Below are 24,221 nucleotides of genomic sequence, written 5' to 3'. Positions count from 1 at the left end.
AAGACTTCGTGTGAGAAGAAAAAAACTTCTATGGAGTTGAGCCACTGAGATTTGGGGGCTTGTTTTTTGCAAGAAGTAGCATTTCCTGACTGATATACTCTCCTCTGCCTCTGTGTCCACCCTTGAAGTGGGAAGGTTGAGATTGGGTTATTGAACGAATGGATGAATATGGTGCTCAAAGATCTAGACTTGAGGACTGAATGAATGATTTCATCAGCTCCTGCTGACAAGTGGTCCCAGGGTGGACAAATGTGTGGGGTTCCCTGCTGGCACCTGCTCAGCTACTTCCCAGGTCCTCATGTCTAGCTGGGATTTCCCACCTTCTCACAGGGTGACCTTGGGCAAGCCAGCTCACATATCAACGTCAAGGTCCTCCCCACTGGGAGAGAGGGGCCATGCGTCCCCTGCCCCACTTCACAGGAGCAGCACATGCCAAGGAACAAAACAGACATTGTTGTAGAGGATTTATTTTCCAGAAGGCTTGAGGGGCAAGGGCAAGGGCAGGACAGGAGTGGAGGGAGATCCCAGAAAAATTGAAGGCCCTGTGCATGGGCAGTGGGCAGGTTAACACTTCTGGTGCCTATAGTGGGCAAATGACCTTGGGTTCCCGGTGGGACACAAGCCCTGGAAGACACTGAGTTTCATGGCCGGCAAAGCCACATTTTCTGTGACTTGGATCTGAGCCCCACAGCAATCCCATAAGGTAGGTATTCTCATTCTCAGGTGAGGCTCAGAGAGGTTAGATGGTCTCCTCAGGGTCACACAGCAACAACCACCCTGCCATACTATACCAGGCTCCCTCCGAAAGGAACAAGCACAGATACCTGGGGAAGCTGTGGTCCTCAAAGAGGTGTAGATAAGTCCTAAGTCCCAGTCCTTAGCCTGGCCCCAGCCACCTGAGAACAACCTCCATCCAAGGCTCTTTCAGTTAACTATACCCCACACATTCACTCCAAGGACCAGGAAATCTCTACCTTGTCCCCCTCCCACACATTTCTTAAAATTCTTCCAGTCATCCATTGGGCCTTTTAAGCATTTGCCCTCTTTTCTTATACATATATAACTAGAGCTTATGATAGCAAGCCAAGGGTACTCATTCACCCCATAGCAGGAATTTGGTTGTCAGCCATTTGGGGAAGGAGGAAGAGGAAATTCGGGACTCTGAAGAGGTCAGGCCTGGATGTTGGAGAAGCAGTAAAAACCCAAGGGAGGCAAGAAGGTTAAAGAGGTAACATGGGGAAGAAAGGTGAATCTGGGTAAATTTGAGGCTTCCTAATGAACCCCGCCAGCCCTTCTCTAGATGACCTTGAGTCTCTGTATTGATGTGTCAGAGCCCTTGAGAGGTGGGAGACGGACATTACTTTTATTGATTCAACCTGCAGCCTCTTATTGAGCCCTGATTCGGAGCCAGGCCCTGTGCTCTGTGCCAGAAGCCGGGAGACAAAAGTAACTCAGGTGTGGATACTGGTCCAGCTGGTGCTGCTGGAGGACAAGCTCCCAGTTCCCGAGAATTCTGGGTAGACTGTGATCAGGGCTGTTAAAAGGGGACAGAGGGCCAGGGGAAGTCTAAAAATGACTCAATTACTGGCTGCTTAGGTTGAGTGATGCCCTGGAGGGCTGGTGGGGTTGGACATGTGCAGAGGATGGGGAGACATTCTGGGTGTCAGGAGCAGCTCGGGAAAAGAGCCAGAAGTGGAAATGTATGACATGGGTTTGGGAGAACAGGGAGCCGGAGTCCAACATGCATGGAGGGAAATGAGGCAGGGCTGGAGGCAAAGGATAAGACCCAGATCTGGAGGGCAGGGATGCCAGGCTCAGGAGCTCTGACCTCAGCCTAGGGCAAAGGGGAGCCATGGAAGGATTTTGAGCAGGGGACTGACTGACCAGGACTGTGGACCCTCTGGCTTTGGTGGGGCAGAGGATGGGTTGGAAGGGTAAGTGGGGAGATGAGAGTGACAGTGGGAGGCTTGACTGGGAGTGACAGCTGCAGACATCAAGATCAGGGACCGCTGAGAGGGTTGTTGGTACCGCTGAGAGGGTGTCGGGGAGCAGCTGTAACAGCAGGGAGGTGGGGCTCCATGAGCCTTCCTGGAGGAGCCAAGGCCACGGTCATCAGGGCAGGGCCTGCCTCATTGGTCCAGCCTCTGGAGAATTTTCTTCACCCAGGGCAGTCTGGGATCAGCACAGATCTCTCGGTCCCTCACGGTTAGCAAGCTGGAAGGCGGAAACACCAGGGAGACAAGGAGGTGCCATTAGCATGCAGCAAGGATGCCACAGCCCCGCTGCAGAACCTTAGCAATTATGAGACACCCGCTGTAGGCAAACACATTTCTTAAGACGGAGAGGGGGAGATAAGCAGCAAGGACTTCCCATACCTTCAGCCCCAGCCATGAGTGCCAGGGCAGGCCAGGAAATAGAATGCCCAGGAGTCCCATAATCTTTGCTGACATTGCCTTGGGAGAGAGTATTGGGTAGTAGCCAAGAGCATGAACTTTGGAGACAGCCTATCCGGATTAGAATTCTAGCTCTGCCACATGTTAGCAAGCCCCTTAACTTCTCTGAACCTCAGTTTCCACATCTGTAAAACGGGCATGATAATTCTGGTCCAACCTCATAGGAATTTGATGACGATATGATGAGTTAATATAAACTGGAGTGCTCAGAACAGTGCACAGCAGACAGTAGGTGATATATAATTGTGCCAGGACCTGGCCTGAACTTTTAACATTGATTTCCTTAATAAGTCCTTACAACAACCCTATGAGCCTCCAATATTCTATCTACTTAATAGCTGAAGAAAGCGAGGCCCAATGGGGTAAAGCAACTTGTCTAAGTGCCAGAGCTGGTAAGACCTGACTCATCGTGCTCGCTGTGAACGAGCATCCCCACCCAGGCCCCTCTGAGAGACCTGAGCACAGAGAGGAGAGGTGAACAATAGCCCAAGACCACATGGCAGTAGTGGGCTAAGGCTTCCACTTTTGCCAGAGCTGCAACAAACACCCCTGATCTGCGTGCACACACACACACACACACACACGCACCTCCAGATGACCAATAAACAGAAAGAACAAAGAAGGCAGCAAAGCAGTGTTGATCTTGGCCACGTGGACAGCCTGCCCTGGCTGCTTTGTGACACTGGACAAGGCTCAGACCCTCTCTGAGCTTTGATCTTCTCATTCATTGAGCCACATTCTTTCTAGAATCCCTTCTGGCTCGAGATCCAATAATCACATGTGTACCGTCTCTCACTGAGTATCTGTTATATGTCAGGCGTTGAGCAGTACACCTCCCACTTACTATTATTCTGCCCTGTGATGCTTGAGGGGCCCCGTAACTCGCTGTGCACATTTATGCACCTGTAAAAAGGGGACTGTAGGGGCTTCCCTGGTGGCGCAGTAGTTGAGAGTCTGCCTGCCGATGCAGGGGACACGGGTTCGTGCCCCGGTCTGGGAAGATCCCACATGCTGCGGAGCGGCTGGGCCCGTGAGCCATGGCCGCTGAGCCTGCGCGTCCGGAGCCTGTGCTCCGCAATGGGAGAGGCCACAACAGTGAGAGGCCCGCGTACCGCAAAAAAAAAAAAAAAGGGGGACTGTAACAGTACCTGGGACTGTAACAGTACCTACTACATAGGGTTGCTTGAAGGATTAAATGAGTTAATGTTTATAAAGCGTCTATAACAGTGCCTAGCACTTACCAAGCACTCTCTACATGTTTGATTAAAAAAATAAATGAAAGTGATCACTCCCGCTATACTGATTGGGAAACTGAGGCCCAGTATTGAAGTGACCAGAACTGTGGCAGGCCTTCCTGTTTCAGCCTTCTTGTACTTTACCCACAGACCCCTCTGAGGGACGGAAGATGAGTGAGAAGGATTCAGATGAGAAGATGACAGGGCCCCAAAGGGAGTCATAAATCCCCAAGCTCAAACACCCCCCACTCTGTGGTTTGGCAGGCAGCAGCCAGAGGGGCTGCCCCAGAAAGGACAGGTCCCGTCACCCAGCCAGGGGCAGGGGCAGGGGGAGGGGCAGGGGCGGGGGCAGGCTCCAGGCCGAGGAAAAGGAAGCAAAGAAGCAAAGGAGAATGAGAACCTTAGGAGAAAGCCCTAAACGAGGACCCAGGAGTCCTGGTTCCAGCCTGGGCAACCTTGAGCAAGTCACTTCTCCCCTCACCCCGCCCCAAGCCTGTTTCTCCATCTGTAAAATGGAAAGAATAGCACCTCCTTATAGGATCATTGTGAGAATTAAACAGTCATGCTCAGAACAGTGCCTGGCCCTGAGGAAGCACTTAGTGTCAGCTCTTAATATGCTCCTGGTAAGAATAGGCTGCCTCAAGTAACTGACTCCCAGGGCACTGGGATCCAAGATGCTTCTGATGGGAGCATCTTTGCTGACTCAGCGGAACCAGGCATACTGCCCGTACCCTGAACCCTATGCTCTATGGCAGCTCTGCACTACCTATGTGCCTTGCCGGGGTGGAGCGGCACCCTCTGCATCCTCAGAACCTGGCACGCTGCCTGGCACATAAGAGGTGCCTGAGAATATCTGTTGAATGATAACGTGATATTTTTCTTGGTCCACCCAAGCCTCAGCTGAGCCGTCTAGTTCGGCCAAGTGCTCCCAGCTGACATCTGGCTGCATTCCTCCATCCCTGAGTGCACCTGCAGCCTCCCAGGCCCCACCCGTCAAGCTCTCCAAGGTCTTGTCTCCCCGGCTTCCTACTCACACCACGCCAGGCCTCCGGCAGGACTCCGAAGTCCAGTAGTAATATTTCACCAGACGCAGGGGCAGGGGGTGACGGATGTAGTCCCGGCAGCAGATGCTGTCCTCCACGTTGGCACCGTAGGGGCCTGGGGGAGAAGGGTGCTCAGAGGAGTCACAGGCTGCTCTCCCTTGGCCCAAACCTCTGACCCAGCTTTTCTGTTATCACGTGGAAGGTTGGTGTCCAGAGGATTCTGGGCCCTCAAAGTCCCCACTCTTGGGGCCTCTGAGAAGCCGCTGAGTGCCCAAAGTCTACACTCTGCTTTGGTCAGCTCAAGGGAGAGGGATTCAGAATGACCGAGCATCAACAATGCCCTAAGCTCTAGATGGGACCAGACACGCTGAACAGGAAGGAGCCTTAGAACCTTGTTACTCAAGTTGAGGTCTGTGGACCCACACCATCAGCATCACCTAGGAGCTTGTCGGAAAAGCTCGGTGCCTAGTCCCAGCCCTGCTGAACCAGGTGGACACTTTGAAGAACTTCCCAGGTAACCTGAGAACGTCCCTTCAGCTCACATCTACCCTAATCCCCTTCATGGTGCAAATGGTGAGGCTGAGGTCCAGAGATGGGGGAGGACTTGCCCAGATCACACAGCATGACCCTGGAGAGTCAGGACAAGGGCTCAGGCAGAGTCCAGGCATGGAAGCCCGGGTTCGAGTCTCACTCTGCCGTGAGTCACTTAACATCTGAGACCTGATTTCCTCCTCAGACCCAGAGGGTAATAATAGTACCTACCCTATGGGGCCTGTCATGCAGGGAAGGTGTTCAGGAACCCCAATAACTGAGCAGTGTTGTTCCTAGCTCCCAGACTCCCAGTCCAGTTCTCATTCCCCTGCCCATCATAGGGCAGAAGAGTGTACATTGGGATGGAAAGAGAAATCAGGAACCCAGTGTTGAGGGCAGGTTCTGGAGAAAAATGGGGCGGTGAGAGGGCAGGACTGGTTTTCCAAGGGAACATCTATTACCGTTGCTCCTGCCTTTACCCACCCCAGCTGGCCTCCTTCAGTGGCTCCTTCTTCACATCCCAAGGCCCTACCCTTGAGTTCTCTGGAGTAGGAGACGCTGGGCCATGCCCACTACAACCCCGAGCCCAGCTGAGATAGATCCTAGACTCCAAGCCTTCAAGACTATCCATCTAACAGATGTATAAACTGAGGTCCAGAGAAGCAATGGGACTAGCCCAAGAGCCAGCGGCAGATTGGAGTCTTCTGCTCTCAGTTCAGTGCTCTTTCTACCACATGAGGATGATACTCCAGTATCTGACCTTGACCTCTGCAGAGAGCCCTCCCTCTTCCCAGCCTCACCTGCCTCTGTTGCTTGAAGTATCATAGCAAGGAGGATGAGGGCAGCCAGGAGTGGGGTCTGCAGGCTGGCCATACTTTCGTCCTGTGTGTCCCAGCTCAGGTGTCTACAATCGCCAAAGGACAGGAAGCTCTGGTATTTAAACGCTTGCTACACCCACAAGTCTCAGACACTCTTAGTCACCAGTGAGCCCAGAATCTCTGACATTCACGTTATGAAAGAAGAACTCCCACTTCCTCCAGAGAGAAGGAAATTCTCTGTGGCCAGGAACCACTCAAAGGGGACCCCCACCCTGACCTCCCCTCTGGGTCCCAAGAGACTTGCAAAATCCCCCTTGAGCTGGGCCTCTTGGAGGCCTGTTCTCCCTGGGGTCTGCTGGCTGTGTGGCCTTGGCCATGTCTCTGGATGTCTCTGGGACTGAGTTTACCCATCTAGAAATGGGAGAGATGGTTTTGCAGTCCTACGTATTTACCCCAGTGGTTGTTTGTAAATCAAGTGAGAATGTGGACAGGAGCCAAATAGCCCTGAACCCTCACCTGGAACTGAGGCCCATCTTGATGAAGGGTGACCTTCATCACTGATCGGTCTTCAAAGGGAGAAGCCTATGAAGCCATTGGGTTAGTTTCTCTGCCCCATCACCGGTGTCCTCTAGGGCTTCTCACAAAGTCTCAGCTTGGGCCAGTTCATGGTCCACTCAACAGCTATAAAGAGCTTCCACACATTTCCATCTTGCCTGTCCTTCCTCCGCAGCTGTCTCCACGCTCTTCCTCACCCAGCCCCTTCTCAATCTACCGCCGTGTCCCACTGATTCTACTACCTCAGTCTGTCTCGGATCTGTCCACTTATCTCCATCCCCATTGTCCCTGCCCAGTCCAGGCCACCTGCACCTCAGGCTCAGATGCTGGCCCCTCATTCCCCTATCCACACTGCAGTGACCAGAGTGAGTAGCCCGGATTCAAAGCTGCACATGCCTCTCTCCTGCTTCAAAACCCTGCTGTGGCCCCCTGAACCCATGCCCCTGACTGTGGCCTTCAAGGCCTCCATTCCAGACACGACCCCATCACCTCTGCCCAGCTGGTCTCACTCCCCTGAGGAATCACATCCACAGTCCTCAGAGTTTTTCAAAGAGGTCTGTGCTTGTCCCTGGCCGTGAATGCCCTTGCCACTTCTCTACCGCGTAAACTCCTACTCGTGCATCAGGAGCCATTTGAAATGTCACCTTCTAGGTAAACACACCCCCTCAGGACTCCAAAATTCTCTGAGGTGACCTAGAACGTGGACTTGAACAGACTACATCAGGTTTTCTCTTTCTCAATCTCCTCCCAGAAGCCAAACTCCAAGCTCTTAGAAGGTGGGGTCTCCCTTTATTTGTCTTGGCATTCCAGGGTCTACCAAGAGTGGGGTACATGGTGGGTGCTCAGAACACATCTAATGGAAGAAGAAACCCGGGCTCAGAGGAAGAGGGGCCTTGCCTGTAAGTAGATAAGCCATCCTGGAGTTCAGGACTCAGCACTCCATTTGTAGAGGGATCCATCCACTCATTCATTCTTTCATTCATTCAACAAATATTTATTGAGCCCTTGGTCGACAGAATAATGAACCGCCCCAAAATGTCCATATCTAATTCCCCAAACTTGTGAACATGTGACCTTACCTGGTAAAAAGGACTTTGCAGGTGTGTTGAAGTTAAGGCCCTTAAAACAGAGTCTTCCTTGGGACTTTCTTGGTGGCCCAGTGGGTAAGACTCTGTGCTCCCAATGCAAGAGGCCCGGGTTCGATCCCTGGTCGGGGAATTAGATCCCACATGCATGCCACAACTAAGAGTCTGCATGCTGCAACTAAGAAGACCGCATGCCGCAACTAAAGATCCCACATGCCGCTACGAAGATCCCATGTGCCGCAGCTAAGACCCGGAGCAGCCAAAATAAATAAATATTAAAACAAAAACAAAAACAGAGGGACTTCCTGGATTCTCTGGATGGACCCAAAGCAATCACAGGGTCATTATAAGAGGGGCCAGCGAGTGGGTCAGATTCAGACAGGAGATGAGATGACAGAAGCGGAAGTCCAAATGATGTGACGCTATGTGCCCGAGAAGGTGGGAAACGCAAGGAAACAGATTCTCCCCTAGAGCTTCCAGAAGGAACACAGCCCTGCCGACACCTCAGTTTTACTCCACTGAGGCTGATTTAGAACTTCTGACCTGCTGAACTGTAAGCTAATAAATTGGTGTATTAAACCACCAAGTCATTTGTTACAGAAGCAAGAGGAGAGTAATACAAGCACCTGCCACGTGCCAGGTACACTGCCAGGATCTGGGGACACAGAGTGAATAGGTCCCTGCTCTCATGTTTACCTTGGAGACAGACAATAAACAGGCAAAAAAACACACAAAAAAACAAAACCAAATAAGGTAATGTCAGGCTGTGGTGAGTGCCGCGAATAAAATGAAACAGAGAAAAATAGACAGTGACTGTGGGGAAGCAGGTTTGGGGAGTCAGGAGAAGACTCTATGAGGGCTGACAGGCAAGCTGAAATTCAGAAGATACTAAGAAACCTGCCAGGGAGGAAGGGGCAAGGGCAAAGGGTGAGAGGCCTGAGCAGCTGGGGCAGAGTGGGTCAGGGAGCAGGGGGCAGCCAGATGGGAGGGGCTGCATGCAGGGCCAGGCAGGGCCTGTTCAGCTGCAGTTCCTATGAGCCTCCTGATGGATGTGCATTGAAGGTGCACAGCATCGCCTTGGAAGACCTCTTGTCAAAAGGCGTTACCCAGGGCTTCCCTGGTGGCGCAGTGTTTGGGAGTCCGCCTGCCGATGCAGGAGACACAGGTTCCTGCCCCGGTCCCGGAAGATCCCACATGTCGCGGAGCGGCTGGGCCCGTGAGCCACGGCCGCTGAGCCTGCGCGTCCGGAGCCTGTGCTCCGCAACGAGAGAAGCCACAACAGTGAGAGACCCGCGTACCGCGAAAAAAAAAAAAAAAAGGCGTTACCCAAAGCCAGTCACAGAAGGACAAATATTGCATGCTTACAACTCTGTGCGGTTCCTAGAGGAATCAGATTCATAGAGACAGAAACTAGAATGGTGGTTACCAGGGGCTGGAGGGCGGAGGGAATGGGGAGTTAGTTTTGTGGGGTTTTTTTTTTATAAACTTATTTATGTTTGGCTGCGTTGGGTCTTCGTTGTTGCGTGCAGGCTTTCTCTAGTTGAGGTGAGCGGGGGCTACTCTTCGTTGTGGTGCATGGGCTTCTCATTGCAGTGGCTTCTCTGGTTGCAGAGCACGGGCTCTAGGAGTGCAGGCTTCGGTAGTTGTGGCACACGGGCTCGGTAGTTGTGGTTCGTGGGCTCTGGAGCACAGGCTCAGTAGTTGTGGCACCCAGGCTTAGTAGCTGTGGCGCACGGGCTTAGTTGCTCTGCGGCATATGGGATCTTCCCAGACCAGGGCTCGAACCCGTGTCCCCTGCACTGGTAGGTGGATTCTTAACCACTGCGCCACCAGGGAAGCCCCAGGGAGTTAGTTTTTAATGGATACAGAGTTTTGGTTTGGGAAGACGGAAGAGTTCTGGAGATGGATGGTGATGATGTTGCACAACAATATGAATGTATTTAATGCCACTGAACTGTACACTTAAAAATTATTAAAATGGTAAATTTTACATTATGTATATATTATCAGTTAAACTACTCTCTGGTCCAATGATCACGATCCTTGGTATTCACCCAAAGGAGTTGAAAACTTATGTCCTCACAAAAGCCTATATTATAGCAGCTTTATTCACAACTGCCAAAACTTAGGAGCAACCAAGATGTCCTTCAGTAGGTGAACAGATAAAATGTGGTATATTCAGACAATGGAATTATTATTCACGGCTGAAAAGAAAAGAGCTATCAAGCCAGGGAAAGACATAGAGGAACCTTAAATGCATGTTACTAAGTGAGAGAAGCCAATCTGAAAAGGCCACAAACTCTATGACTCCAACTATATGACCTTTTGGAAAAGGCAAAGCTATGGAGGCAGTAAAAAGATCAGCGGTTACCAGGGCTTAGAGGGAAGAAAAGATGAGGAGGTGGAGCACAGAGGATTTTTAGGGCAGTGAACATACTCTGTATAAGACCACAATGATGGATACACATCATTATATTTTTGTCCAAACCCATAAACTACACAACACCAGGAGAGAATAAACCATAATATAAACTATGGACTTTGGGTGATTTAGATGTGTCAAAGTAGGTTCATCATTTGTCACAAAGGTACACTCAGGTGGGGGAGGTTAATAGTGAGGGAGGCCACGCCTGTCTGTGGGCAGGAAGCATGTGGGAAATCTCTGTACCTTCCTCTCAATTTTGCTGTGAACCTGAAACCGCTCTAAAAAATTAAGTCTTGAAAGAAAAAAGAAAAGAAAAGGTGTAACGCAGAATCTAATCAAGCCTCTAGTCCTAACTTCCAGTTTACAAGAAATACAGGGGCTAGAGGAAGGTGAGCCATCCCGCAAGAAAACAGACAGCTCCAGAAGGTGGGGCCTTCCGGGTCTCCTACAAGACGACCATGTGGAGATCAACAAATAGTCAATGTTCTTTTTTTAAAAATGTGGATTAGGGACATTGAAGATTAAAAGAGATTGAAGAGACATAACAGCCAAATATGTGCAATAGGTAGATTTTGATTGAATCCTAATTTTGAAAACAGTTATAAAAGACCTTTGGGGGACAAATGAGGAAATTTAAATATTAGATGCTATTAGGGCTTTATTGTTGATTTTCTTAGGTATCATAAAGATTTTAAAGGTGTGTGAGAGAATGTCCTTGTTCGTAAGAGATGCACTAGAAGTATTTAGGGGTGAAGTTCATGATGACCCTACTTTCAAAGTTCAGGTTAGAGGAAATATATATGTGTGTATATATGTGTGCATGTGCATATACATACGTATATGCATGTATGTATCGCCTATATATGTGCACGTGTATACGTGTGTATATGCATACATGTATGTGTGTATTGTATACATGTGAGTGTGTGTATGCACACGTGTGGGTTGTGTGTACATATGTATGTGCAAATGTGTTGTACGCATGTACATGTATGTATGTGTATAGGTATATCATAGCCCAGAAAGAGAAAGGGAAAGACAAAGCAAACATGGCAAGATGTTAACAATGTTGCAGTGAAGTAGTGAATCATGGAACTGCTCTAACAACTTTCCTGAACATTTTAAATGTTTCATAACAAAAGCATGGGGAGAAAAGAAAAAAAAAATTTTTTTAAATGTGGAAATCATCTTGTAAAAATGGGTTGTCACTGGAGGACTGCGAGTGAGAGACAGAGAACCGGCCTGACGGTTCTTCATCTGCACTCGGGGTTTCCTTACACGGGGCCCTCGTGGAGGCCCCTCCAGGGAGTGGGCCCAGGGTCTCCCCCCTGGAGAGCACCTGCAACCCCAGGGACTCGGCAGGGCCCCAAGGCTTTCCTGCTGGCTCAGCCTCTGCTACCCAGCACCCCATTTCCCTGGGGCTTGGAAAGATGGTAAGCCACACGTGCAGCCATCAGGCCTTTGCTCCCCCAGGGCCCTTGGCCTCCCTGGTGCAGAAGAGGCAGGTACTGCGTTCAAGGAGCCCTGAGTTCCCAGGCAGGGCTCAAAGGACCAGCTTTCAAAGAAAGGAAAGGGGAGTTTCTCTCCCGGGGCTGACGGCGGGGAATCACGGGCAGTTGCCAATGAAGGGGATGTTTTCCCTCCTCGTCAAGAGGTTGATGATGCCCTATCCTTCTGTCCTTCTACAGCACTGGCAATGCATGGGAAGCTCCCAGATCAAATCCTCTTTCCCCTAAACTTCCTTCTTCTTTTATTGAAATTAATTTTTGTTTATTAAAAAATACGTGAAGGTGGAAACAACCCAAGTGTCCATCGATGGATGAATGGAAAAACAAAATGTGATAGACACACACACATTGGAATATTATTCACCTTAAAAAGGAAGAAAATTGTGACATATGTTACAACATGGATGAACCTTGAGGACATTATGCTAAGTGAAATAAGCCCGTCACAGAAAGAAAAATACTGTATGATTCCTAGAGGCTTCTGTGAGGTACCTAGAGGTAGTCACATTCATAGGGATCAACAGTAGAATGCTGGTTGCCAGGGGCTGGGGGAGGAGGGAATGGGGAGTTATTGTTTGATGGGATAGAGTTTCACTTTGGGAAGATGAAAAAGTTCTGGAGATGGAATGTGGTGATGGTAGCACAACAATGTGAATATACTTAATGTCACTGAACTGTACACTTTAAAACAATTTAAATGGTAAAGCTTATGTTATGTATATATTACCTCTATAAACATACACTTAATTACATGTAAATGTGGATTTACAGAAATGCATAGCTTATATCTGGAAAGATACACAAACAATTCATTACATTAGTTGCCCTTAAGGAGGGAAACGGGGTAGTGGTTGGGGGCAGCTGCTCAGAGGAGGAAAGACTTATTTTCCACCAAATACCTTTTTGAATGATTTGAAATTATTTTCCATATGCATGACTGACCAATTCAAAAAGATAAAAATTTAAATTCATACAGCCAGAAAAAAGGGTAGACTGCAAAGTAATTTTCTCACCTCTGACCTCCCAACCACATTTCATTTCCCCTTCTCAGAGGCAAACAAGCTTAATGATTTCTTATTTTTCCTTCCTAAACAGTCTATGCAAGCACATATATAAAGGCATTCCTTTGAAAGAAATGGGGGAAAGGAAGGGTTCTTTCCAGTGACCATCTGGTTTTTCACTGTATGGATCTACCAAAATTCATATAGCTGGTCCCCTGATGGATGGATGTTTGGGGATTTTCCAGTCTTTTGCATTTACATAAAAATGCCGAAATAACCTTCCCTGAACCTACTCATGAGGGAGAATGCAACTGGTGGATAAATTCCTAGAAGTAGTGTCTGGGCTTTTGCTTCCACTGAGAGGCAAAGAGAAAGCCCCTGCCCTGAATAGCTGCCTCAGAGCTTCCTCTTTTCAGCAAAGGTGAGGGGCCCCAGGAGAGAGCTCCACGTGGGGCTGGGAGGACCACCCCAGGCTCCTGACTTCTGAGCAGCTAGGAGCCAAAGTTTTCTAGGGGACATCCTGCCATCCATCTACTTGGCAGGGAGGAGATCAGCACCCCAAGTTGTCCCACAAATGGAAGGAAGGATGAGCACTTTTATCTGAGGGCCTGGGCCAGACAGGTGGACTCTGAGGCAACGGGGAAATCCTGGGATGGAGAGAGAGGGGTGGGGAGGAAGAAGTAAAAGACTTTGGGGTTAATTGGCCACAGTGGCAACCACTACAGTAATAGGAGGAAGAAGAAGGAGGAGGAAGGGGAGGTGAAGAAGAAGGAGAAGAAGAAGAAGAAGAAAAGACGACAGCAGCCCATTGGTACTTACTGAGCGCCAGATGTACTGTGTCTTGTGTTTTACACCAACTATCTCATCATCTTCCCACAGCAACACTTAGAAGCGGCCACCATCATCATCGTCATTTTTCAGAGAAGGAAGCTGAGACTTAGATTCCACACCCAGTGAGTGGTGGAGCCTGAATCTGTGCTCAGGTCTGATGCCAGAGTCCAGGTGCACAGTGGCCACTCATCGTTGCAGCCACGATCAGACTAGGAATAGAGGCACCCGCGAGAGTAACAAGCCCCGTCAGACGGGCTCGTTAGATCGACTGAGAGTCCATCTCAGGTGGGTGCAGCCGGGGTTACTGTAAGTCCCCTCAGATGAGGAACCAAGGCTCAGAGAATAGAAGTCATCTGCTGGGACCACACTGGATTGGATCCTAGGTTTTTTGGGTTTGTTTTGCTTTTTGGCCGCGCTGCACGCAGGATCTTAGTTCTCTGACCAAGGATCGAACACACGCCCCCTGCAGTGGAAGCGCACAGTCTTAACCATTGGACCACCAGGGAAGTCCCCGGTTTTGTTTTTTAATTGAGATATAATTCACATACTATGAAATTCACCCTTGTAAAGGATGTATATAATTCAGTGGTTTTTAATATATTCACAAGGTGTATGTCCATTTCCGCTATCTAAATCCAAAACATTTTCATCACCTCAAAAAGAAACACAGTACCCATTAGCAGTCACTTTCCATTTCCCCCTCTCCCCAGACCCTGACAACCACTAGTCTACTTTCTGTCTCTGTGAGTTTGCCTTTTGTGGACATTTCATATAGACAGAATCATGCAGTAGGCGGTATTTTGTGTCTTTCTTTCACTTAATCTGTTTTCAAGGTTCATCCATATTGTGGCATGTGTCAGTACTTCATTCGTTTTTATGACTGAATAATATTTCCTTATGGATACATCATATTCTGTTTATCCATTTATCCACTGATGGCCATTTGAGTTGTTTCTACCTTTTGGCTGTTACGAGTAATGCTGCTATAAACATCTGTGTACAGATTTTTCTGTGAACATATGTTTTCAACTATTTTGAGTATATAAGTAGGAATAGAATTTCTAGGTCATACGGTAATTCTATGTTTAAATTTTTGAGGACCTGCCAGACTATTTCCAAGGAGGATCTACCATTTTATGCTCCCATCAACAATGTATGAGGGTTCCTATTTTTCAATTTTCTTGCCAACTCTTGTTATTGTCTGCCTTTTTGGTTATAGCCATCCTGGTGGGTATAAAGTGGGATGTCATTGTGGTTATTTGTGTGTGTGTGTGTGTGTTTGTGGACCTCTCACTGTTGTGGCCTCTCCTGTTGCGGAGCACAGGCTCTGGACATGCAGGCTCAGTGGCCATGGCTCACGGGCCTAGCCGCTCCGCGGCATGTGGGATCTTCCCGGACCAGGGCATGAACCCGTGTCCCCTGTATCGGCAGGTGGACTCTCAACCACTGCGCCACCAGGGAAGCCCAGTCATTGTGGTTTTGATTCACATTTTCCTAATGACTAATGATGTTGAGCATCTTATATGCATATTGGCCATTTGTATATCTTCTTCAGAAAAATGTCTATTCATATCCTTTGCCCATTTTTAAGTTGGGTTGCTTATATTTTTGTTGTTGTGTTGTAGCAGTTTTTTATGTATCCTGATAGATCCTTATTTTCTCCGGCCTGTCTTTTTTTTTTTTAATTAATTAATTTTTTTTTTGGCGGTGTCAGGCCTTTGTTGCCGCGTGTAGGCTTTCTCTAGCTGTGGCGCGCGGGGGCTACTCTTTGTTTATGTGCGCGGGCTTCTCACTGCAATGGCTTCTCTTGTTGCGGAGCACGGGTTCTAGGTGCGCGGGCTTCAGTAGTTGTGGCACGCGGGCTCAGTAGTTGTGGCCCGCGGGCTCTAGAGCTCAGGCTCAGTAGTTGTGGTTCATGGTCTTAGTTGCTCCGCGGCCTGTGGGGTCTTCCCAGACCAGGGCTTGAACCCGTGTCCCCTGCATTGGCAGGCGGATTCTTAACCACTGTATCACCAGGGAAATCCCTGGCTTGTCTTTTTACTTTATTGATAGTGTTCTTTGGAGCACAAAAGTTTTAAATTTTGATGACATCAATTTATTTTTTCTTTGGTTACTTGTGCCCTAGGTGTCATATATAAGAAACCATTTCCTAAGGCAAGGGCATGAAGATTCATCCTTATGTTTTCTTCTAAGAGTTTTATAGTTTTAGCTCTTACATTTCCATTTTTGATTCAATTGGGGGTAATTTTTGTATCTTATGTGAGGTAGGGGTCCAACTTCATTCTTTGCATGTAGCTATCCAGTCCCAGTATCATTTGCTGAATAGACCCTTCTTTCTCCATTGAATTGTCTTGGCACCCTTGTTGAAAATCAATTGCCCCTAAATGTATGATGTCATTTCTGGACTCTCAGTTCTAATCCACTGATCTGTTTGTCCATCCTGGTGCCAGTACTACACTGTTTTGATCACCATACTTTATAATAATACACTCAGGTTCTTTTTTCTTTTCAAGTGAAATCTTTCAAACATACAAAAAATTAAAATAAATCTGAGAACCCACAACCTAGATTTAACAGCAGTTGATATTTTGCTGTGTTTTGTTTCAGCATTTTTTTTTTCATTAAGAAGTAAAATATTTTAGATACAACCAAAGCTATTTTACTCCCACCCCCACCCACCTCCCCTCCCTCTGTCTCCATGGGTAACCACAAAACCATCACTCTGAAGCTGCTGGGGGTCCTTCCTTGGATACCATTATCCTATTATAGCCTTATAATATATTATAGCATTGTTTTGTGGGTCTTAATATTTTATGTAAGTAGCATCGTACTGAATGTAACCTTTTACAACTTGCTTATTTCATTCAAGTTTATGTTCGTGAGATTTTTTTCCATGTTGATCCATGTGGACCTAGTACATTCATTTTCACTGTTGTGAAAATGAACTAGCTCTATTTTGAACCAATCGATTGTTTATTTATCCATTCCCCTGGCAGCGGACATTTAGGTTGTTTCCAGACGTTGACTATTACTGAGAGTTCTGTAATGAATGGACACCCTTGCCTGTGTCTTCCTGTTCTCTTCATCTTTTTGCTCACGTTTTTGCTCTAAGCTGGGTTCTCTCCTGAGGACTCTGCTTCCCCTGTGGATTCTGCTTCCCTTGCAGCTTTCTTAGCAGTCGCTGTTCTCTCCCTGAGGACCGTCATACCACAAGACTGGGATAGGATAGGCATCCTCTTTGCTCTTCATAGCTACTTCCAAGCCAGCCATTCTTCCTCTCTTCTCCCTAAAACCCCCAGATTCTTTGACATGCATGTCACCAGAGTCTCCATCCATTACCTACCCCTTGTGGCAGCCATGTACACCCCTAGTCACTCCCTCTCCTTCACTGATAATTTTAGCTCCCAGCTCATGGTCATTCCCTCTAGCATGATTCTGTCATAGACATAACCAGCCTCTCAGTTCTATGACCATCTCTCCTCCAATAAGCTTATCCTCCACCTACCTCAGCCCCTCACTTCCAAGGTCACATCTTGACCATATCATAACCAGTAACTGCAGTTGCATAATCTCAGTTTCACACACCCCACTCTCTAACTACCATCATCTCTCAGCCCAGCTCATCATTTTGAGTATCCAATTTCAACTATCCTTCCACCGTACCCAAACTGATCCTATCTCTTTTCCCCACTCAGGTCCTTGCTTCTCTCCTAATTCAACTCAACTTCCCTGGTCTTTCATTACAAGCATCATTTACCTATACCCTCAACTCTCTTGCCCAAATAACTTCAACTCCCATTCTTGCTACCTCCTGACAAATCCAAGACCAGGTGGAAACCCAACTCTTCACCCACTGCGCCTGCACCAGTGCAGCTGAACATGGCTGGAGAGAAGTAACCAGTCATGCTAACTGAAAATTCAAGATCACTAATCTCTTGAGGTCCTTCCATACTGCCTCAAAGTCCTGCTACGTCTTCCTGGCTTGTTTGCTTTCCCATTCTCCTACACTATTTCATTCTTTCTTCTCTCCACTCAAACCTTTGACCCCTTTTCCTTGATCGTCACTCTCAACTGATGACCCTGATTCCTATTTCCCTGAGAAAAGAGAAGTTACCAGAAGAACACACCCACCTGCAACTACTGCATCTACCCATGGACATGCATCTTCCTTGCTCCTGACTAATCTCCTCTCCTACTCAAGGACATCATTCCTCAGTTCTCCCATTCTTTCCTGCATCATCAATTTCCCCCTCTCTACTGTATCATTCTCATCTGCGTGCAACATACCCTTATTTCCCCCATCTTAAGAAAACAGTGCCTTGACCACACATCCACCTCCAGATACTGCACTTTTATAGTAAAACTCAAAAGAATACTCTATACTTGCTGTCTCCAATTCCCCTTGTCCCCTTGTCCCCTCTCCATTCCTATTCTGATTCCAAAGATTCCTTTGGAATCCCCTGTGATGGCAGATTCATGAGAGGAAGATCCACTTCAGAGAGGGGAGGGGGAGATGGAGCTCTGGAGCACACTGTATTTTGAAGGTATTGACAGAGACATAAGAAAATATCTTTGGTTTATGGGGGATGGAGAAATTGTTAAACATGTGAAGGATATAAAATGTCTTTTGTGGTTAAAAAAACTGTTGGAATTAGGTAAACTAACATGTATTAGATGATGGAACACTAGATGCTGTAACAGACAAACCCCAAATTACATAATGGCTCAGACATGATAAAAGTTGACTTCCCACCACACAGAGTCCAGAATGGGTATTCCTGATTAATGGGGCAGCTTTTCCCTTAGTGATGATTCAGGGACCCAGGCTCCTTCCCTCTGTGTCTCTACTATTGTTAACAGGTTACTGTGCTCATCTGCAGGAAGCCAAGGAAGGGAAAATAGAGCAGGGCATGAAGCATGGGAGGATTTTATGGTCCAGACCTGGATGTTGGGGGGCATCAGCTCTGCTAACATTCCATTGACCAGAATTCAGACACATGGCCTCATTTAACCTCAGGAAAGGCTGAGAAACTATCTAGCTGGCTGCCCAAGAAGAAAAGGAAACAAGCTTGATGAAGAGTCAGCTAGTCTTTGCAAATGATGGAAGTCTCCAAGGGCTTCCAGTGAACAGGCAAGAAAAAGATGATTCAATCTCCAGCACCTTATCCTGAATGAACAGCTTGCTCTGGCCTGGATTCAGAGAGGAAGTCCCATTGTGAAACCACATTTGCTTTTTTCTAGGAAGAAATCTCTTAGAAAAACAAACAATTCTAACATTCCATTTATCTCTTCTGCCATTTGATATGTTTTGTGGGTTTCCAATTTGGTTTTTTAGTGTTCCATGAAAACAAGAGGTACCTTAAAGCCTGTAGGGTGTGACTAGAGCGGCTATACCCTAAGACTTGGACACTGGCATGGCTCCACTTCCAACTGGCAGCAAAAGCTTGACTACCAAGCCTCGTGCTCCTGGGGCTCAGGATCCAGTTCTGTGAAACGGGGATTAGTAACGCTTGCCACTGCCATGCTGTTGGGGAATCAAAGACCTGCTCGTTCTCTGCTCCAAATGATCCTCACAACAGCCCTTTGGAGTTAAAAGGGCATGAATGGCCATTGCTCATTTCACAGATGGGGAAAGTCTGAGCTGGAGAGGTGACATGACTGGCCCAGGAAAACCCCAATTCACAGTCCCTAGACAAGAGGTGGTGGCTTGTGATTTGTTTTCCCTGTTGCCTGGTGATCTCTTCAAAAAGGGGGGACTACAGAGAAGGAGAGGGGGAACTAAGGGCATCTGGAATCCCCAGAAGCCTTCAGGTAGGAGGATGACCTAAATTAGTATTGATTCCCTGGCCAATAGCTGCCTGTTTGAGGAGAGGATCCTCCAGGAGGAACCATGAAGGAAAGAGACCCTCCTTTTGCATTCTTTTATTCTGAGTTGCATGTAGTTACTGCCCCGGGTATGCTGTATTTACTGCATGGGTCTGTACCCCTTATCTGGAAAGGGAGAATGATTTAAAAAAATAAGCGACGAAATGTTAACCATGAATCAGGGTGATGGGAATACAGGAATGCTTCATACTATTTTTGCAAGATTGCTGTAAGTTTGAAATTACTTCAAAACAAAAAGTAAAAAATAAATCAGAAGATTATAAGCACCTAGAAGCCCCCTCATGACCTCTTCCAATCACTACCTCCTCAAGGGAAGCCACAATTCTGACTCCTAATATCTAGACCAGTTTTTCTGAGTCACGTAGAAATCATTCTTTTGTGTCTGACTTCTTTCATTCAAAACTGTGTTTATGAGATTTAGCCATGTTGTTGCCTTTTTTCAGCTCACTCATTCTCGTTCCTTTATAGCATTCCATTGTAAGAATTTATCATATAGGGGTGGGACTTCCAGAATGACTGAGAACCTCTGAAAACGCTCACCCGAAAAGTACAATGATAAAACTATGCAAAATGACCCAAAGCAACCATTTGAAAACTGGAAATTTATCAAAATCATATGTGGTAGGCAGAATAATGGCCTCCCAAAGATGTTCATGTCCTAATCCCTGGAACCTCTGAATATGTTGTTCTATGGCAAGCGGGAATTAAGACTGAGGATGGAATTAAGCTTGTTAATCGGCTGACCATAAAATAAAGAGACAATCCTGAGTTACCTGAGTAGGCCCAGTGTAATTGCAATGGTTCCTTAAATGTGGAAGAGGAAAGCAGTGTAAGAAAGACTTGACTGGTCCATTACTGGCTTTGAAGATGGAAGAGGACCACAAGCCATGGAATGTGGGCAGCCTCTAGAAGATGGAAAAGGCAAAGAAATGGATTCTCCTCTAGGGCCTCCAGAAGGAAGGCAGCCCTGTTGACACCTTGATTTTAATGAGACCCATTTTATAGTTCTGACCCACAGAACTGTAAGATAATAATTTTTATAATTTTAAGCCACTAAGTTTGTGATAATTTGATATAGAAGCAATAAAAAACTAATACATCATACAAGAAATTGAGAAATGTTTACTCAAGAAAATCTACTGAATCCTAGTAAGAAGATATGAGTCTGTGGTGTTCAGCCTGAGGCTGTGCCTATCTTTCTCCTCCCCTCAGCTTCATAGTATAGAAAGGGGTGGCTTTACTGGCTCAGGGTTCAGAAAATTCCATGCCCAGAGGCATTATCGAAAATAATAGTGGTCTCAGTGCCACACAATCAGAGAGGCAAATAGCAAAGCTAGCCTGAGGTCTCAATACTGGCTGGGAAAAGCAATAGACCAACAGACCAGCCAGAAGTTTAACAGGGAGGTCTGGGGAATGAGACAAGCCAAAGTTCTTCTCAGTAAGATTCGACTTATCTCTGATAGTCTGCAGGCTATGTGCATGTGAAAGTCTGCACACATCTCAGAAGATATTGGAGAAGGTTCTAGTGAGCTACTCAGCATGATCTTAATATTTGGCCTTGCAAACACAGGAGTTAAAATCTGGAGTAGACTTGTAAACTAGCTGCACCCCGAAAACACAAACAGATCATTCAGCAAAGGGTAGAAACCTTACTGGCTCAAGATGTTTAAGCACAACTTCTGACCAGCCATTGGCTAACAATCAAGGAATGCTGACCCTAGTACCAGGTTTAAAAATAAAAAAACAAGAATAAAAAATAACTGAGCAGAGACATCAGCAGTCACACGCTCTGGGGGAAACAAAATCTATAGAATTAGTCCAGACAAGTTACCAAAAAAAGAAACAAACAACAATCAACAGCCCCAGTGGTGGGGAAAGGGTAACAGGATCCAGAGTTGGTGCAATATATGATCTAAAACAGCTAGCTATTAACAAAAAATTACAAGACACGCAAATAAACAAACAAAAAAAGTGACCCATACCTAAGAAACAAAACAGTCAATAGAAATTTTCTTTGGGGGGATCCAGATGTTAGAATTAGAAGACAGAGTTGTCAAAGCTGCTATTGTAAACATATTCAAAGACCTAAAAGAGACCAAGTTTAAAGAATTAAAGGAAAATATTGGGACAAAGACTTATCAAATAGAAAATAACAATGAAGACAAAGAAATTATTTTTTTTTAAAAAAAAGAAGAAGAACCAGTAGGATCTGTAAAGTGTAATAACTAAAATGAAAATTTCACTAGAGGGGCTCAAAATCAAAATTGAGCTGGCAGAATAAAGAATCCGTGAACTTAAGGACAGATCAGTATGTTATCCAATCTGAATAATGCAAGAAAAAATGAAGAAAAATGAACAGAATTTCAGAAATCTGTGGGACACCATCAATAGTAACAACATATGTTCAGTGGGCATTTCAGAAGGAGAGGAGAGAGGGCTTCCCAGGTGGCGCAGTGGTTAAGAATCTGCCTGTCAATGCAGGGGACACAGGTTCAAGTCCTGGTCCGGGAAGATCCCACATTCTGTGGAGCAACTAAGCCTGTGCGCCACAACTACTGAGCCTGCAGTCTACAGCCTGTGAGCCACAACTACTGAGCCTGCATGCTGCAACTACTGAAGCCCATGTGCCTAGAGCCCGTGCTCCACAACAAGAGAAACCACTGCAATGAGAAGCCTGTGCACCGCAAAGAAGAGTAGCCCCTGCTCGCTGCAACTAGAGAAAGCCTGCACACAGCAACAAAGACCCAGTGCAGCCAAAAATAAATAAAATTTAAAAATAAATTTTAAAAAATCATGATAAAAGTGTACTGTTGGGCTTATGACATACAAAGATGTAATATATGTAACAGTAATAGCGTGAAGGAGGGAGGTGAGTTATACTGGTGTAAGGAAAGTACGCTAGGAATTACCCTGAATTCACAGGAAGAAATGAAGACTACCAGAAATCATAAATATGTAAGTTAATTTAAAACCATTATAAATATATATTTTCTCTTTTCTTCTCTTAACTTCTTTGAAAGGCATAAGACTATGTAAAGAAATAATTATAACACTATACTGTTAGGTTTATAACACATATATATAGACATATATATGACAATTATAGCACAAGGGAGGGGGGAGATTCACAACTAGACACATCACAGTAAAACTGTAGAAAGACAAAGAAGGAATCTTGAGAGTAGCAAGAGAAAAACAGTTCATCTCATACATATGATCCTCTAAGATGAACAGCTGACTTCTCATCAGAAACCGTGGATGCCAGAAGGCCGAAGGATAACACATTCAAAGTGCTGAAGGAAAAAGACTGTCAACCAAGAATTCCCTATCCAGCAAAGCTGTCCTGCAAAACAAATTACAAATAAAAGCATTCCTATATAAACAGAAACAGTGAATTTGTCACGAGCAGACATGCCCTACAAGAAATACTAAAGTAAATTCTGCAAACTGAAATAAAAGGACCTAAGACAGTAAGTCAAATCCACAAAAGAAATAAAGAGCACCAGTAAAGGTAACTACACAGGTAAATATAAAAGACAGTATAAATTTTTTTTGTTTATAACTCTTTTCTTCTCTCATCTGATTTAGAAACCTGCATGAAGCGATAATTGTCAAACTGGGTTGATAGATTTAAAATGTATAAAGATGTAATTTATATGAAAATAATAACACGAAGGAGAGGGGAGGGATTGAAGCAAAGGTTTTGTGTATTACTGAAATTAAATTGAGAGTAATGCAAATTAGATGCTTCTAAATTAAGATTAATTGTACAACCATTATAAACATATATTCACCTAACAATACTCCAAAATACATGAATCAAAAATTGACAGAATCCAAGGGATAATTCAACAATAATAGAGACTTCAATTGTCCCATTTTCAATAATTAATATAAATATGTAGAAGATCAATAAGAATATAGAAGACTTGAACAACACTATAAAAAAACTGGACCTTACCAACATCTATAGAACATTCTAACCCAACAATAGCAGAATAAACATTCTTCTCAAGTGTACATAGAACATTCTTCAGGATATACCATATGTTAAGCCATAAAACAAGCCTCAATGAATTTTAAAAGACTGAAATGATCCAAAGTATGTTTTCCAACCACAATTGAATAAACTAACAGAAGGAATTTTGGGAAATTCAGAAATACATGAAAATTAAACAACAAACTCCTAGATAACCAGTGAGTAAAAAAGAAGCCACAGATGAAATTAGAAAGTACTTTGAGTTGAATAAAAACAAAACACAAAACATCAAAACTTAGGGAATACAGCTAAGACAGTGCATAGAGGGAAATTTACAGCTCTAAATGCCTATATTTAAAAAGGAGAATGATCTCAAATAACCTTAACTTCCATCATGAGAAACTAATTTAAAAAAAGATCAAACTAAATCCAAAGCAAGCTGCAGGGATGAAATAGTACAGATTAAAGTGGAAATAAACAGAAAAACAACAGAGAAAATCAATGAAACCAAATGTTGGTTCTTTGAAAATATCAACAAAACTGACAAAACTTTAGTTAGACTCAAGGAGAAAAGACACAAATTAACAAAATCAGGAATGAAACAGGAGATATTACTACCTAGAAAATATTATGGGTAACTGTATGACAACAAATTAGATAAACTAGATGAAATGGACAAATTCCTAGAAAGACAAAAACTACCAAAACTGACTAAGAAAGAAATAGAAAGTCTGAACAGATATATAACAAGCCGAAAGACTGGATTAGTAATCAAAATTTTCCCACAAAGTAGAGGCCAAGCTCAGATAGCTTCACTAGTGAATTCTGACAAAAGTTTAAGGAAGAATTAACACCAATCCTTCTCTAACTT

At 45.6% G+C, this 24,221-nt stretch overlaps 1 protein-coding gene across 1 annotated transcript in view; it reads right to left on the bottom strand.

Annotated features, from left to right (window-relative positions):
• Positions 1-468: 468 nt before the first annotated feature.
• Positions 469-24,221, bottom strand: part of CCL22 (C-C motif chemokine ligand 22) — a 45,372-nt gene continuing 21,619 nt past the window's right edge. Inside the window, exons 2-4 of the mRNA XM_067719528.1 lie at positions 6,063-6,166; positions 4,723-4,846; positions 469-2,214 (exon numbers count right to left, since the gene is read on the bottom strand). Coding sequence (XP_067575629.1) covers positions 2,130-2,214; positions 4,723-4,846; positions 6,063-6,166 — 313 coding nt within the window. The 3' untranslated portion in view covers positions 469-2,129. The remainder of the gene's footprint in view (positions 2,215-4,722; positions 4,847-6,062; positions 6,167-24,221) is intronic.

Source organism: Pseudorca crassidens, chromosome 20, assembly GCF_039906515.1.
Source record: "Pseudorca crassidens isolate mPseCra1 chromosome 20, mPseCra1.hap1, whole genome shotgun sequence".
In the NCBI taxonomy this organism is placed as follows: domain Eukaryota; kingdom Metazoa; phylum Chordata; class Mammalia; order Artiodactyla; family Delphinidae; genus Pseudorca; species Pseudorca crassidens.
Note: the sequence above shows the minus strand (reverse complement) of the source record. Positions and strands in the feature narration are given on the sequence as shown.